This window comes from Empidonax traillii, unplaced genomic scaffold (genome assembly GCF_003031625.1).
Source record: "Empidonax traillii isolate 1590-97213 ecotype Southwest subspecies unplaced genomic scaffold, ASM303162v1 scaffold1379:size164548, whole genome shotgun sequence".
NCBI lineage: Eukaryota > Metazoa > Chordata > Aves > Passeriformes > Tyrannidae > Empidonax > Empidonax traillii.
Window position 1 is genome coordinate 112,543 of NW_020956572.1, and position 17,424 is coordinate 129,966.

The following is a 17,424-nucleotide window of genomic DNA, read 5'->3' on the forward strand; positions in this document are numbered from 1 at the left end:
AAATCCACCCGTCTAAATTCACCTTATTTTTGCTTCTATTAAAATTTCCCCTCTGGAATTTTTATAAGCCATAAAAATGAGGCACATGAGCGAAGCTTCACCCGAGGGGAGAGCCGAGGCCCGGGGATGAGGGGGAGGAATGTGTTTTGGGGCAAAGAGTAAGTTTATAACTATTTTTCTCTTAACTGGAGCAGTTAGCTGCACTGCAAGCCATTCATCTTCTGATTTAATAACTCATTCTCCCTGTGAGATGGGGTATCATAGCCCTGGATATTGCTTTTCTTGGGATCGAGTATCGAAGAGGAACCCGCTTTTTCCACTAAAATGCCTTCTCACTGTAATTGGAATAATTTTCTGCTCCCTGCTTTCCCCCTTTATTTTGGGTGCCAAGCTCTGCTTTTCCTAAAATCCCCCTTCCTGGCCTGACATTTATTTATTTCCCTTCCCAAATGATGGAACTACAACTCCCTCATTTTTCCCCCCATCCCAGGCGAGCTCGTGTGAGGGCGAAGTGCTGCTGTTTTGCCTTGGGCTGCCTCTAATCAATTAATAAATCAGATATTATATATTTTACTTCTGGATAGGGGGGGGTCTTCCCCGCTGCAGGAGGGGTTGATGGACTTTTGGGGGTTTGTGACCGTTTTACCCCTTTTTTTTTGGTCACTTTGTCACTTTTTTTTGTCACACGGTGCCTCCCCCTGGAGGAAACATTTCCCTGGTGCTGGTGCCTCTGGGGTGTGATGAGTTTGCAGGGCGCCAGGGCAGGCAGGGTTTGGAGCCGTGGAGGGTTTCCTGGGAGCAGAGGGAGCTCTCGGCTCGCGGCTCTTCCCCGCGCCGGGGTTAAACATCCTTAAACAAAACTTCTCCCTTTCATGTTTCCCCCAGCCTGACGGTCTCTTAACTAATCATTTGATCTCAGCATCTCCTCGAGAAGGTTCAGAGCCTGATGGGGGAATTAATGGGAAGGAGGGATTCAGCAGAGGATCAAAGTGGCTGCGTGGCAGGGCGGCGTTTTGGGGTGTCCTGGCGATGGGGGGGACACACGGGGGACACTCAGGGTGGCAGCTCCCTGTGCTCTGTGTCTCCAGCACCCACCCCTGCTCAGAGGGGAGGTCTCTCCAGAGGTTTCCCTGTGTTTTTTGGGATGCTGCAGGAAAAACCAGGCTTCCCACAGCACCCTGGTTTGTTGCACAGCTGCTGGAATTCCTCCTGTCCCCGCTGTTCCCGGGAGTTCTCCCTCCTCGTGGAGGGGCAGGTCACACAGAGCTGAGGGATTCGCCAGATTTCTTCCAGCTGGAGTGAAAAGCCTGGGAATTTGGGTGGAAACCCGGCCATGAGGGAGAAGCAGGACTCTTGGTGTTGGGGGGGAGGATCAGTTTGGTGTCACTGGCTGCTCCTGGTCACCTCCAGCTCCCAGTTTGGCCTTTCCCGGGCCACCCATGAGATGGAATGTCACAGTGGGGACCTGCTGGTGGCAAAGGGGAGACCTGCAAAGCCCCTCTGTCCCCTGCAGCGACCACAGCCTTCACACACTTGGTTTTCCCAGATTAAAAAGGGTATTTGGGAGAGGGATACCTGCAGCTGGATGAGTGGGGGGGATTCCTGTGGGCTCCCTACCTGGAAGCCACATTCCCCCTGGACAGTCAGCAATGGAAAATCCTTTATGAAACATTTAATCATCTGCATCCAGAGTATAAATTGCACTCTTAAGGGTTGTTCTTCACCAGGGCACGAGGCAGGGCTGTGGCTGAGGTGCTGGGTGAACGCCTCGCGCCCCTTCCTTTGCTCCCTCAGCTGCACCTCAAATAAATCTCCTCCACGAGGGAAACATGCAATTAAAACACCACCACACACACACACTCACACACAGACCCGTGGCGGTCTCCAAACAGTGAATTAAATAAGGATGAAAGGCGAATGCCAGCTCTGGCAAAACCCAAGGAAAGGAACCATCAGCTCTCCGCATCGTCCTGGGGTTTCAAGCCACGCCGATGGAATTTGGCCGCTTCATTTCATTCACTGTCAATCAGCATCGCTGCCACTGATGCTTCCTCCTCTTTTTATATCCCCCATCTCTGCTGGCGCTGCCCAGAGCGCAGTTGTCACCCAGCCAGGCAGCCCTCACCACCCAGCCATTAAATCAGCGGGAAAAAACCCAGCAGAGACGTCGCTTCTCAGACATAATAGTAAAAAAAAAGGGGGCGTTTGGGAGGGGAGGAGGGGATGGGGAGGGCTCTATTTCTGCTCTGACATGTCCTGGCACCAGTGGGTGCTCCCCGAGCACGGAGCTGTGCCGAGCTGTGCCGGCCCATCACCTGCTGCAGGTGGCAAAGCGGGATGTGCAGGGAGGGCTCTGGGTTTTCTGCTGGGTTTTCCCAGCATCCCAAAGCTTCCCCTCCAATCCCAGGGATGGGCTCTGCTTTGGTGCCAAACCCTGCCCTGGCACGGCCTCACAGGGTCCCCCCTGAGCTCCATCTCCCCACGGAGCAATTGGGGTGTTGGTGAATGTGATTGGCATTCCTGACCCCAGGGAATCCTGATCCCTGAGCATCCTCACCCCTCAGCATCCCAATCCTTGAGTGTTCTGACCCCTCAACATTCCAACCCCTGAGAACCCCGGGCTCCATATCCCCATCCTCTAAAACTTAGTGCTTTAATAACAGAGCTCTCAGGCTGTAAAGGGACCGTGGAGACATGAGGGGAATAATCGTGTGATTGAGGGTTATCAGTTCAACGAGTGTTTCCTGCCCTGGATTTGACCATTCCCAGAGCAAAACTGAGCAATGAGGGTGGGGCTGCCTCAATGGAAATGCCTGTTGCTGGGAGCACACACCAGTGTGACCACCTTAACCTTGTTTTGTCCGAGGGTCCCTGAGCCCCCTTTTTGGTGCAGGTGTCCTGCAGCAGCAGCGTGGCCCCGGCTTTGCACCGAGTCACAGCATGTGTTGGGAGTTCTGGGCTGTTGGAAGTTACTTTTATTGATTTCACGGGTTATCTTTATTTATTTGAAGGAATTCGTGTTTAAACATGATGCTTGTGGAGATCCCACCCCTGGGGCCGCCCCTGCTGTGGGCAGCACACCTGGGGCTGTCCTGGGTGGAATTCAGACCCCGGCTTTTCCAGCACCAAAAGAACCCCTTGGGGTGTGAATCCAAAACTTGTCGTCCCAGGGGACCGTCCCCGAATGGCTGCACATCCAGGGTGGGGGGTGATGGCTCTGTGGGTTTGTTTGTCTGGGAAATAGCATCAGAAATAAGTTGTGTAGCACTGGCACGGGGCAGCACAGCCTGGGCCAGGCACTGCTTTATAATTCCAGAAATGTCACTGAGTCACGAATGACTCATAATTATAATGGGAGACATTTCCAACCCGGTGCATGACTCGGAGACGTCTTCCAGGGATATTAGGGCTGTTTGTAAAAACCAGGCCTTGCCCTGGCGCTGTCCCTCCCTCCCTGGTTGTTTCTGTGGCCCCCCCTTTTGCCAAGTGACAGCCCATCGTGTCTTAGACGTTCACCCCTGTCCCATGGGAGCAGAGGGACGCATTAACACTCCCCATCAGGTGGCAGGTGTCTATTAAAGTGACTCCCATCACCGCTGCCTCTGGCCTGCCCTTGACCCAGGGCTGCCCTGGCAGACAGCTCTGTGTCATGTGTGACCTCCTTGCGTGCCGGGCTGGGCGCAGATCCCGGGATTTCGGCTGGCAGAGGGGCCGTGCCCACCCCAGGGGCAGCAGAGGGGGGCTGTGTGTGAACACTGCCCAGGTTATCCCTCTCTCTGCTGCTGTTCCCTCCTCCCACCCAGGGAAATTGTTCTTCCCATCCCTGGGGTGACAGGGAGGGGACAGGTCTGGCTGGATCCCCGGGCAGCTCCTCCTCAGGGATGTGGTGGCACCCGGGGGCGACGCTCCCCTCGGAGGTGCCTCAGCACCTTCCTCTTCCCACGGCTCACCTCAGCCCAGAGCCAGTTAATTAGGTAGGATTGCCATGAACTAAATTAGGGAGGTGTTTGGTCCAGTCAGACCAGTTCAGAGCTCGTAGGGTGACTGGGATGGGTCGGTGCCAGCGCCGTCCCCGGTGCGGTGCCCGCCGAGCCGTGCGGTTCCCTCCTCGCTGGAAATACTTTCTCACCAAATAGCATTAAATATTCCTGAGCTGTGAACATCTTGGACTGATTTTATTTTCCATAAATAAACTTGTTGGGAGATATTTGGAGATGGGCCTAAGCTGCAGAGCTTGGACTGGCTCCCAAATCTCGCTGCTGTTTGGGCTCGAGGGGTTGGTTCAGGATTGTTTCGAGCTTTATTTCGGTTTTAAGGGGTTGGGATTAAATAGGTGCCCTCAAGTGGAACCTTCTCAGTGCTTCCCTGAGATTCTTGCTCCCCACAAATGCTGTTGATGGGAGGAGAAGGGCTTACAGGTGTCCCCTTCCCTCCAGGCATGGTTATAGGGTTATATCTATAGGTTGCTGTAGAGGCTGTTTTTGGAAGAGGCATTTCCAGTGGGATCAGCTGGATTCTGTACCTGTCTTTAAGGGGTATCAAATCCCAGTTTGTGGATGTTCCATGTTTCAGGCACCATGGGTTTTTGGGGTGCAAACCCCTCCCCACTGTACAGGCCGGGTGCCCCTTGCCCAGCCAGTCCCAGATGGAGATGCCTCTGGTCAATCCCACCTTCTTCCTGGAACTTTGCTGCTTCCCAGATTAGACAAAGGGGAAAAAGAGGAAAAAAACCCACAACAAAACCCCAGAACAATCCTGTTTACTCATTTTTCAAGGGGGAAACGAAGCAGGAGAGCTGTAAGGATGCGTTGGCAAACCCGCTCCTGGCACATCCATGGGGCGAGGAGACAAGGGTTTCATTCCCTTCCCTTTCCTTCCCTTCCTGGCAGGGCCGAGCGCTCTCTGCTTGTCCAACGTGCCTGATTAAAGCTGACAAGCACAGGATTGCTCTTTTGGCCAGCACACACGCTCCCCAAACCCCTCGCTGTCCCTCACCCTCGCCTTCCCTTCTTCTCCCTCCACCCTCGGGTTTATTCCGAGCGCAGCCCCTGGGAAGAGGAGTCCAATCTGACCTGTAAACTCTGTCACATCCTCATCAGCTCCTGGAGAGGGGGAATATATTGTGAATATATTTATATTCCGATTAATGTGACACATATATATTATATATACTCCTAATACATTTCAGATATATAATATGTGTATTTCCAATACATGTTATATATAGAATACATATATTCCCATTGTATTTTATATATATTATGTATATTCCCAGTACATTCTATATGTAGAATATGTACAGTCTCGATATATTATACATAATATATATTTCCTATATATTCCTAATATATATAATATATTATATGTATGGATATATTTTGTATACTTCCAATACATTTTATATGTATGTATATTCCAAATACATTTTTATATATATAATATATATATAATATATATTATATATAATATATATATAATATGTATAATCTCAATATATTATATATAGTATGTATTCCTATATATTCCAATATATATATATTTGACATATGTGCACTCCCAATACATTTTATATATCTAATATGTATATTCCCAGCATATTATATATGTATTATATATATATTTCCTAAATATTCCTAACATATATTTACATATATTCTATATTTAATGATACATTTGGAACCTCTTCCACGAGCTGGTTTGTGCCCAGGGTGAGGATCCGTGGCTGTTCTGTGTAAGGCCAGCGGCTGATCCGTAGGGATCTTGCTCCATCCTGGGAGCTCTTCTAACCCATTCTGATGCAAATGCGCATTAGCTGATAATCTGAATGCTGAGTGGATTATTTCACCCCCAGACGAGCTGCTGCGAGGCAACATTTTATATTTTTTTTTTTCCTCCCTTTTAATGTAATGAAGCAAAAAAAAAAAAAAAAAAAACAAAACCCAACCTGCCACAAAGAAACCCACCTCGGGATTGGGATTTATCCCCGGGGGATCTGCGAGGGAAGGACGATCTCTCTTTCCCTCCCGAGCCCAAAAATAAACGAAGAAGTCCGACCTAGTGACACCCTCTAACAGCTTTATCTCATGTGCGCCGTAATTGCATCAGCAAACATTTGTGTTGTAATTAAAGCCAGGAGCCACTAAACCATGAGAAATCAATTAGAAGAGGATCCCGGCTGTGGGAGCAGCATCTCAGCCTCCTGCCTGTCCTGCTAAGATGCTGCTTCATCCTTTTTTTCTCCCCCTGCTGGGTGCTGACCTATCCCAAAGTGGGGCTTTTTTTTTTTTTCTTTCCCGGTTTCTGGAATGCTGGAGCATCCCTGGTGGTGGCTCAGCGTTGAATTTGGTGGGTTTTGGGAGCAGAGGGGTCCTCCTGGATGCTGCAGGACGGGGAGCAGAGACAGCATCCCGGTACCCACGTGGAATGTTGGGTTTATTTTCGGGAGCAGCAGCAGGTCGGGTGGTTGGTTAAAGGCACCAGGCTCAGGTCCTGCCAGGAGCAAAAGGAAACGTGCAGGAAATGTGCATTATACAGAGCAAGGCTTGGATTTTTTGGGGTGGAAACAGGGAAGGGAGATCCTGCTGCAGGGATCCAGCCCCGTTTGGGTATAAATTGGGAAGGGCTGTGGGAATCCAGCCCTGAGCACTGCTCACCTGAGGCTTTGCTTGGCGCCCATCCCAAACCCTCCCTCACCTCAGAACCAGCTTTTTGCTCAACCCATCACCCCCAAACCCAAGGATCTGGTTGCAGGATGCCATCCCTGCTCCTGCCACGGGACACTTCACCCACAGAGACGCATTTCCCCCCTCTCCAAGCGCTTGGGAAAAGCAGCTACATCCACCAAAACAAACCCTTTCCCTGCACGTGCCGCTCCTTCCCCCGGGAGAGACTGAAAGAGAGACTGAAGCGCATGTGACAGATGTTAATCGCATCATTTAATGCACTCCTGCAAGGCACTTGGATACAGGGGTGGGGAGGAAGAGGAGAATAGACTTATTGTCTCCCGTTTCCGCCGGCACCCACGGGGGAATAGATAACCCCGGGATACACAACCCACCCGGGGTTTGAGACGAGGGTGGGAATGGCAGCTCTGAAATTCGGGAGTTTTTCCGGTGCCTCCGTGGTGGATGCACCCCTTTTGATGCGAAGAGGTAATAAAAAAGGGCAGAAAAATCGCTTTTGGTTTGTCTGCAGCTCGCCTGAGGGCTGTTTGGGGGGGATTCGGGAGATAAGGATGGAGGGATCGCACCTGATCCACACCTGAGCACCCCTGTACTGAGTGAGGGATATGAGAGAGGGGAAAATTGGGATGGAGAGATCGCACCTGATCCACACCTGAGCACCCCTGGACAGAATCAGGGAATACAGGGAAAGCGAAATAGGAATGGAGGGATCACATCTGATCCACACCTGAGCATCCCTGTACTGAGTGAGGGATACAAGAGAGGGGAAAATTGGGATGGAGGGATCGCACCTGATCCACACCTGAGCACCCCTGTACCAAATGGGGGATACAAGAGAGGGGGAAATTGGGATGGAGGGATTATGCCTGAATCACAACTGAACATTTCTGTACCAAATGAAGAGCACAAGAAAGCGGGAAATTGGGATGGAAGGATGGTGCCTGATTCACACTTGGGCATCCCTGAGCATCCCTGGACCAAACACCTTCTCTCTTGGCCTGGAAATTAATGCAAACCCATCCGATGCCCATTGTTGGTTGGAGAGGGGTTGTTTGCTGGTGGCAGGGAATTGAATTTCCAAGGCAGAGGCAGCATCCCATGGGCTTCTTCCCTGATTGAATTCCCCCTCGGTGACCCGGGAAGGTAATTGCAGCAAAGGGGAGCCGGGGCAGATCCCACCCGCCGTGGAAATCAGCGTCTCCCTCCACCCCAAGACCCGGGGAAGAAATTGAGGCAAGACGACAAAAAAGGTCCCTTAAAAAGTAAAGGGCTTATTGACTAATAGATTTCTTAGTCATGAATTCCCCGTGCTCCATATGTACCCAAATCAGAGCAATTATGGATTTAAATGGAGCTGGAATCCGTGGAGCAGAAAATGCTTGTTTTAGCGTGAGATTGGCCAGAGGTGAAGGACCTGTGAAACCCCTGGTAATGAAAGCTCTTCCCAGCTTGCCGTGTTCCACCGGGGAATAATTGCTGCAGTCTGTGATACGGATCCGGCTGCGTTAATGATGCCCCTGTTCCTTTTCATCGGACTCATTTAAGCTTCCCATTTTTCCGGGATTTCAAAGCAACAAGGCGTCGTGGGAATTAACGCATTAACGTGGACGGGGTTGTGGTTTTTGGTTTTGTTTTGTGTTTTTTTTTTTTTTTCCCCCCCCCTCACTTTGGAGTATTTCAGATATTATTTGGAGAGCTTTCGAGCTGGGGATCGATTGACAAAGCCTTGGGAAAGGGGTGGTTGGAGGGCTGGGAATGTGGCACGGGTGTCGTCGCCACATCAATCCCACTTGTACTTTATTTAGAGGGATTTATCAGAACAAAACACATATTAGGAATTAAAAAAAGAAAAAAACAAGGAAAAAAAAAAGATATTTTGGATGGAAATAAAACTCCTAGTAACTTCCAAATGAAAACCACATCCAAGGGAGACAGTTGGCTTCTCTTCTTAGTTTATTATTAAATATTTGACTAGGGAGGGAAGTTCTGAGCTGAGCATCTTCTCCCTCCTGTTCCTGGCAAGAGCAGTTTGTGTGCAGGGTGGGTTAGTTCTTGGTTGTTTTCCCAAAGCAGTTTCCGGGGGTAGATGGGTGTAGATTTCCCCCATTATTCCTAAATTTAGGCATTTTTTAATGAGATCTCACTGCAGAGTCTTATGCCTAAGTAATATTTGGAGTGTATCTGTATTCCCAATATCAATTTACTTATCTATCCATCTATTGGGAATATATTCTATATGGAAATATTTGGAATATATACAGAAATATACATATATAGATATATATGTATACATATATATATACACACACAAATATACACATTATATATATATACAGAAATGTAGAAATACATATTCTGTTTGGAAACATAGGATATAGAGAGGATATATGTAGAATATATGTAGGATATATGTAGAATACAGAGAATATAAGGATATATGTAGAATATATAGAGAATATATATAGACCATACTCTCTATGGAAATATATAAATACAGAGATAAATAGAAATATACATTCTACATGGAAATACATAATATACATAATATATATTCTATATATTCTATATATTTTATATTCTATATATTCTATGGAATATATAGAATATACATTACGTAGAATATATAATATATTGCATTATATCTCACATATATGTAAGATATCTATGATATGCATTTTCCCAATATATTCCTGATATGTTACACCTGGTGCACAGGGGTGGGGAGAAGGCCCTGCCTGTGCTTTTGGATCCTCACAACTTGGAAGCAGCAAATTCCCCAGTGCTGGGAGGTAGGGGTGGGTGGGACAGGACAGCAGCAGGTAAATGGATGCAGTAGGTGGGGATGGAGCAGGGCAGAGCAGCTCCTGAAACGCTTTAATTCCCCCCCAAACTGAGCAGAGAGCTCTTCTTCCCTCTCCGACTCCGGTTCCCAAGGGGCTCCGGGATTAATTTCCCTGGGTGACCCTGGGGGCTGACCCCGGAGCCGGAGGGGAGGCGAGGTCACAGCGAGGGAGCAGAGGGGACAGCGAGGGAGCAGAGGGGAGCGGCAGCCGCTGATAAGGAGCTCGGGGCACTTAAAGAGTTTGGCCAAGGCGGAAATGGCATTTCCAGTTCACTTAATCACCGCCGAGCAGCAGCGCCCGGATTCAATTATGGGCCCGGCCGGCACGATCCCCGTGGGAGCAGCGTGGCACTGTGTCCCCTCCGCCTGCTGCTGTCCCTCCCCTGCGCTGCCACAACCCTCCCCCTGCACCCCCCATCCTCCTGCACAGCCCTGGGGGTGGTCAGGGGTCCCCGAGGGGATGGAGAGGGGTCAGGGGTGGCACAGAGGGGTCGAGGAGTGTTTAGGAATGATCAGTGTGAGAGCTGGCAGCCTGCAGGAACCCGTGAGTTTCTCCTTCTGTTGCTGCTGTAGGGAATCAGGCCACGATTTTCCCTTTGGAGATGGGGGGAAATGGAGGCAGCAGTGGGATTTGGGACTGGGTTGGGGGGGGTGTTGTTGTGCCTGTGTCTCCCTCTCTGCACAGTGGCCAGTTTGGCAGTGGGACACGTGTGCCGGGTGTTTGGCACCATCCACAGCCCTGAGCCCAGCAGGGAGCCGGGATTGTGACAGTGGGATAATCCCCTTGTGCTGGAGCTGCCCATGGAACTGCTCTTTATTGTCACAGAGCAAGAGCTAATCCACAAAAGGAGAAAACACTCATTATTTCATTTTCCCCAGTATTTTTCCGTGCTCGTGGGATTTTAATGATATTAATTATTATTTAATTTGCGCTTTGGCAATTTGGCATTTGTGCTGAGCTATTATTTTATTGGAGAGACAGCAAGGCTTGGTCCCTTTGTCATCTCAATTCATCCTGCCAAACTCCAGCCCGTCCTCCCAGGTACCCATGCATCCCCTCATCCCATCCAGCCTTCTCCCAGCTACCCATCCCTTTCCCAATCCCATCCCATCTAAAGCATCTCTTCACTGTCCTCCTCCTCCTTTGGAATCTCTACCGGACTCCAGGTGGGAAAATCCGAGCAAAGGGCTGCCAGGATTGTCAACTCAGAGTCCCAAAGTGGAGGAGCTGGTCCCTCCTGGGTGTTCCTGAGGCAGGAGCATCCCTGTGCCCCATCCCTCTGTCTCCATGGGAGAGGATTCCTCCATCCCCAAACAAGCATCCCTCCATCCCCATCCCTCCATCTCCAAGGGAGCATCCCTCCATCCCCCCTCCATCCCTGCCAGCTGCAGCCCCACTTCCCCAGATAATGAGAGCGAGTTTAAAAAACTTAAAGCCTCTTCCTGCCCGCGGTGAGTGACACAAATGGAGTTCATATTTAATCATCTGTTAACTCGTTGTCTATTATAGCTCTTTAATAGCACCAGAGATATTCTTAATGAAGCATGATTTAAGGTATTTACAGCTCTAGGACCGACAGACATCACTCACAGTGTGCAGGTAATGAGGCGTAAAACAGCTCTGGAAACCGTAAAAATGGGAGAGAGAGAGCGAGGAGGGAGAGAAAGCAGGCGAGGAGTTGGGAGCTGAATTGTTCCAGGGTTTGTTTTAAAATGTTTAGGCATTTAAAGTCATTTCAGCTTTCCCGAGGTGTCTGGTAGCACAGAGTTCAGCAATTCCCAGGGCTGGTAACCCCTATCTTGCCAGGAGGACTCCGAGCCCCCGATGCTCCCAAACCATTTGCTGCACGGATGGAAAGGGAGCAGGGAAAAAGCTTTTTGAGGGTCTCCAAGGGCCTGGAATTTTTGGGTGTACTTTTCCCCCCTGGTGCTGTTTGCTTTGCCCACTCAGTGGGCTGGGATGGAAGTGGAACAATGACCCTTCCCTTTGCTGGGTTGCAAACGCCACCCTATGCAATCCTTTTTATTTCTTTTTTTATTATTTTTCTTTTCCCCCCAGAAAAAAGAATTTAAAAAAAAATAATAATAATTAAAAAAAAATAAAAAAAGAAACACCACCCGAAACCCAAGCCAAGTTTTGGAAAATAATTTGTGACGGAGGTGCCATTTTGCATCAAAATATCGTGTAGGAAATGTCAAATGTCACCAATCCATGTGTCCCCTCGCGTGATGGTAATTGGGCTGGAAGGCTGTGCTCTGCCACCACGGCCGCTCTCCTCCTCCTCCTCCTCCTCCTCCTCCTCTTCCCGAGCTCATCCTGGCTCCCCTGCCTGCGGAGCGGCCTCGGTGTCCCTGTCCCCAGCCTGGGGACACCTGCGTGCTGCTCATTAGCGGGTGCTGCCCAAAGGCCAGTAAATAAATGCTCCTGGGAAAAATAAAAATAAAAAAGATGGGAATAGAGCAGCAGCTCGGCAGCTGGAGTCGGGGGGACGGTCTCAGGGTGTTAATTCCCTCCTGGATTTCTGCTCTGGATGCAAGATGGGGTTGAAATGTGCTGCCCCATGGCCCCCCTTTGATGATGGTCGAGGTGGGCTTTAAACTGGGGAAACTCAGAGCGTGAGCCACAGTGGGGTCTCTGAGCGAGGGAGCACAGCCTGTTGCTCTCCTCTCTCCCCAAAAACGATCCAGAGGCACAATCAGCAGTATTTGCAGCATCCCCCTGGGAGATTTATCCCTCTTCCTGCCCGGTTGTGTCGAGTGTGTAACACGTATCTTGCAGTCTTATTGCACGGGGCTGGTTTAATCTGCCACGGGGGAAAAACAAACTGTTCGTTCCTTGCAAATAATCCATCCCTTAGAGCATCCTAAGGCCTTAATCTGGGAACAGACCTTTAACACGCTCCTTAACAACCCCAGATGAATCAATTCTCATTAGCACATTAGGCTGCATAAATATTTGGCCGGTGAGCGAGTCCCGAGGGAGAGCGAAGGGACGGGGAGAGTTGCAGCATGTTGGAAAGTCAATGAAGTTCCCTTGGGCGAGTCCTGGGGAGCGAGGGTTCATTTTGCTGACCTATTTCTGCCCGTGGAAGTGGTGAGGGGCAGGTTTAAAATAAGAAGGTGAAATCCTTGCCACGCTCAGCAGCTCCTTCCCGAAGCCACAACAACTCGGTTGCAAACAATTTTTTCGCTGCCGAGGAAGGAGCTGGAATTTCTTCTTTGGCGAAGCAGCAGCAGCAGCAGCAGCAGAATTGAGAACTCAGTGCCTGTTATAGAAACTTTTTAGTACTGGGGACAAGCCAAGAAAAAAGCCCAGATTGACTCTCAGCTGGTGCTTGCGGCGCTTCCACCTCGAGGGAGCAGCGGCATCGCTCCGGCTCCTGCTCTGGTGGGACATGGGTTGGACCCTCGAGGCATCCCTTGGGAGAGCTGGAGTAATGTTTGCCAAGGTTCTGAGTACCTTTCCCGCCTTCCCTGCCCATCCAGGAGCTCGTGCCCTGCTCTGGGAAGGGGTTTTGGGTATATTTAGTTTTTTTGGTTTGTAATTGCGTAAACCCAGCTCTTCCCTGGCTCCAGTGTGGGAGCTGCGTGCTTGGGATGCATCTCCCCATCCCATCCCTACACCTAAGGGACTGCTCTGGAGCATCTCCTGCCATCTGTCACCCCAAAATCCTTTAAAGCAGGATAATATGGGATGTTGCCGTGCCAGGCTGTAGTTCTTGGGGAGGTGGAAGGCCCTTCAGCTCACATACCTGTTGGTGCCATGGTTTACTTCCACAGCAGCTCCCTACCTGGGGACATTCCTTAGGAGCTGGAAAGGATATGTGGGTGGCAATGGGACAGCTGGAAATCTCACCACCTCACCCCTTGTGTGGCGAGGGGTCGGGTGGAGGAGGATCCAGGTGGACTTTTCAAAACCATCCAAACCCACCTATTGGGAAGCAGGTGCTGTGCTGGGGGCCTGGCTGGGGCTCTGCCCCTTATTTTTGGGGTGGAATTCCTAAGGCAAGCGTGGCCAGCCAAGCTGAGCCCCTTCCATCTCCCCTTCACACCCGGGAGAAAGCGCCTTTGGAGCCATTTTTCCCTCGCAGAAACAGATGCCAAGGGGATAGAGACACACAAGTGGGCACTGCTGGGCTCTTCCAGCCTTTTGCCCAGCCCCAGCAGGGGCACCCCCAACAGGGCAGAGCCCCCACGGCTCCGAAAACGCCGGAGAGCTGCACGTGTGGTGCTTCCATGTGCGCTGGTTTCCAAGGAAACCGCTCGCTCTACATGTGTGTCGCTTTAACACCCTATTTGCTTTCATTTGGATAAGTCTTTAATTCCTGTGCTGAGCTCCGTGTGTGCATCCCCGGCGCTCAAATCCCTCTCCTGCCTGCCTGCCTCTTGGAAAAGTCTCCCAGCAAGTTTCCCAAACCTGTGCCTAATTGGAGTGGTTAATGCAGGAGGAGCTGGGTGTTTTGCTGCCTCTTCCCCTCCAGAAACAATCAGCAGGGAAAAATGTGGAGTGCAGCGCTGGTGTCACCTGCCACCCGCTCTGCTGCCCTGGCTCCGTGTCGGGTGTTGGAGCAGGGCTGGATGCCCATTCCCAGGGATGTGGAGGGCAAAGTTTTGTGGGGGAAGTCATGGCTCCAAGACCTCGGGAAGGCAGCAGATCCCTGCAGTGGTTAAATGAGAATTTTAATGTGCCCCAGGGTGAGAAGTGGCCCAGGGAGCAGGGAAGGGTGACCCCGCTGGTGCCACACATCAGTCTGGAGAAGAGAAGGATGCAGAGAGACCTCTGAGCTCCTTCCAGGGCCTGGAGGGGCTCCAAGAGAGCTGGAGAGGGACTTGTGAGAAGGGCCTGGAGAAACAGGACAAGGGGGAATGGATTCAAACTGCCAGAGGGATAGATGGGATGCTGGGAAGGAATTTCCCCTCTGTGAGGTTGTGGAATGGGATGAGCTTTAAGGTCCCTTCCAACCCAAACCATGATACTGGGTCCAGCACACCTGCAGCTCCTCCCTGCCCTGGGTTGAGCAGGAAAGGGTGACAAGGTTTTTGGGGTGCTTTGTTACCCCGAATTTTCATCTGTGGCAGCCCAAAGTGGCTTTATCTTCCCTCTCCCCCTTCCTCCCTTCCCTCTGCACAGTAAAACGCCGCCCGTTCTTCTGCACTGGAGGAATTTTCTGATCTAAAGCCACTTTTCCTGCTCTCCAAAAATCCCCGGGGCTGGTTCATGCTTGTAAAGCTGAGCAGCTCCCGTGTCACTCCGGGCTGGCTCCCATCTGCAGCCCTGACAGCAGCTAATGCTGTTAGCCTGTGTCGAGGAGGGATTTCAGCATCAAAAAACCCCCGAAAATCACCAGCACTCGGGCTGCTGTTGCTTCCAAGCAGCGAAAAACACACCTAGCCCGTGTTTGGGGTGCACAGCAGTGCTTTGAGGGCGTCGGGGAGGGGGTTTTGGGGTGGTTTTGGTGCAGCCCCCAGAGCAGCTCCCGGTGCTGGCGAGGGCTGTGACACACCTAAGCGGCCGGGATTAACTCGGGTCGTGGAGGGCTTTGCTATCTTTAGGTGGAAGGTGAGGGATTGTGCCTCTTATGGGTGGCCAGCAGGTAAGGAGAGGGAAAAATCCCCGGTGCCAGCCCAGCTCGGGGCCACTGACCCCGGGGACCGTCCCCACGGGGGTCTGGCCTCGCCGGCCCCCGGCCGCGTGCGCTGTCACCTTTCTAGGCCACAATCTGTCCCCAATTCCGAGCCTGCTGTTAGCTTCACTTGCACTCTATTCTCGTGTTTGCTGTTATTTTTTAACACTTTTTTTTTTTTCCTTTCCAATCCCCCCCCCTTTTTTTTTTTTTTTTTTTTTTTTTTTTTTTTTTTTTTTTTTTTTTTTTTTTTTTTTTTTTTTTTTTTTTTTTTTTTTTTTGCATAAAAGCACTATCCTCTCCCCAGAGCCTGCCTGGAGCGAAGGCATGGTCTGTACAACTGCAATTATTTCGAAGAACAGATGGAGTGAGGAGCAGAAAGTCTGTTAATAGTAATAGAAATGCTACATGTTAACCTGGACAGCACACGATGACAGTCCCATGACTACACGTTCTGTTCCCACCAGCTGGGCTCCGAGCGGAGCCGAGAGAGATTCAGAAACGCCGTGCTCGGCTCCCCACCCTCCCCAAAGTTAGAGCTCAAATTCCTTCACACTTCCAGCGCAGGGTTTTTGGGTTGTCGGGCTGCTTCTTTCTCCCTCCTCCTTCCCCCCCACCCCAACCCCTCCCCTCCCTTCTCCTCCTTCCCGATTTCGGCACCACAGGGAATGTGACACCGGGGTTTGTTTTCTGGGATGCTGCAGCTGTGGGAGTTGTGAGCAGGGAGGTGGCGGCTCTGCCCCGAGGTCCTGACCTTTCAGGGCCTCACCCCCTGTCCCAAATCTGTGTGGTTGGTGTAACCCCTTCCAGGGACGATGCCAGGCTGAGATTAATGGGCAGGGGCAGCAGCGGTTGCAGGAGTTTGGGATTTTCTCTGCAACTGTCACAAGCTGGTTGCTAAATGGGTTGAAATCCACGTTTTCTGGTTAAACTGGTGCTTCTCATGGAGGTGGAGTCTGCAAGGGGGGCTGAGGGGTGCGTGGCTCTGGTGGGATGCCCAGGGGAGGGGGTGCAGGAGGTCTCTGGCTCTGGCAGCACCCCGGGGCTCACTTGCCCCATTTACCCCAACCAAAGGTTGGGAAATAGAGCCAGAAACTATTGTGCCAGCCCCAAGAACCTCGCTGTGAGAATCCCAGCCTGGTTTCACAAGCGACCAGGGGATGTAGCCACAGAGCTCCGGCTAATTTCAGTGGGAATTGCAGGGCTAAATCCCACAGCTGTTTATGAAAGCTCCGCCCTGGAGCGGTGAGTGGTGCCACTGGTGAGCTGACAGACGCACCTGGAGGTTTTATTAAGGATATAGATCCCTTAATCTGGGTGCTTGCAGGATAATCTGGTGCCTGAGGTCCTGCCAAATCCCTGGAGATCAGCAGGTTTTCTATCCACAGCCTCCCTCCAGAGGTCACTTCAAACCCAGCTCCATCCTCAGCAGACCAAAATATCCACGTTGTCTCAGTGCTGGTGGCACCTTTGGGTGCTGGGCACCTGCAGTGGGGACCTGGGGTGGGCTGTGGGGGTTTCCTGGGGGCTGAACCAGTATCATCCATAAACCCCAGCTCTCTCTGCCCACTTCCATCACCCAGAAGTGGTACTGGACCCATTGGGTGTGTGGTGAGGCAGCAGCTTTGCCTTCTTGCAGCACCTCTGGAACACATTTTAGTTATTTGGGGAGGTGTGAGGTAGAGTTTTGGCTCCTCACAGCCACCCTCATGGACATTTGGGTGTCCCTGGTCACCCAAAACTATCCCATCACCTTCTCCCAGGGATTGTGGCTGTGGCACACTGCTCTGCCCTGCACTGCCGTGGGATGTGGTTAGAGCATGACTGGAAGCAGAGGGAATTCCCCCTTGGTACCTTTTATTTAGAGGAGGCAGAAAACACATTTTTTTTTTCCTGCATTTAAAGAGATTTAGACCACGGGAAGTAAATCCTCCCAAGGCAGGATTGTGGCCTGCCCTGGTGCACGTTCCTCGCTCACCTGGATCAGCCATCAAAGCCTGCTTGGGAAAGCGTGGAAAACCATGGATTTGGGGGCTGATAGAGCCCCTTGGGGGGGAGTCTCTTCCTTCCTCCACACACCGTGCCCACAGTGCTCTGCTCTCCTCTCTTGCAGAACAAGAAGTACGTGCTGGTGATGGTGGATCCCGACGCTCCCAACAGAGCCAACCCCCGGCACCGGTACTGGAGGCACTGGCTGGTCACCAACATCCTGGTGAGTCCCCTGTGGGGTCCAGGCAGCTTGGGGCATTCCCAAGCATTGGGGTGCATCCTGATG

General features: G+C 51.1%; 1 protein-coding gene across 3 annotated transcripts in view; it reads left to right on the forward strand.

Moving 5' to 3' along the window:
* The window catches only part of PEBP4 (phosphatidylethanolamine binding protein 4), a 73,615-nt gene that overhangs the window by 21,883 nt on the left and 34,308 nt on the right, over positions 1-17,424 (forward strand). For all 3 annotated transcript variants that reach the window (XM_027906961.1, XM_027906960.1, XM_027906959.1), the window contains exon 4: positions 17,263-17,361. In XM_027906961.1, coding sequence (XP_027762762.1) covers positions 17,263-17,361 — 99 coding nt within the window. The remainder of the gene's footprint in view (positions 1-17,262; positions 17,362-17,424) is intronic.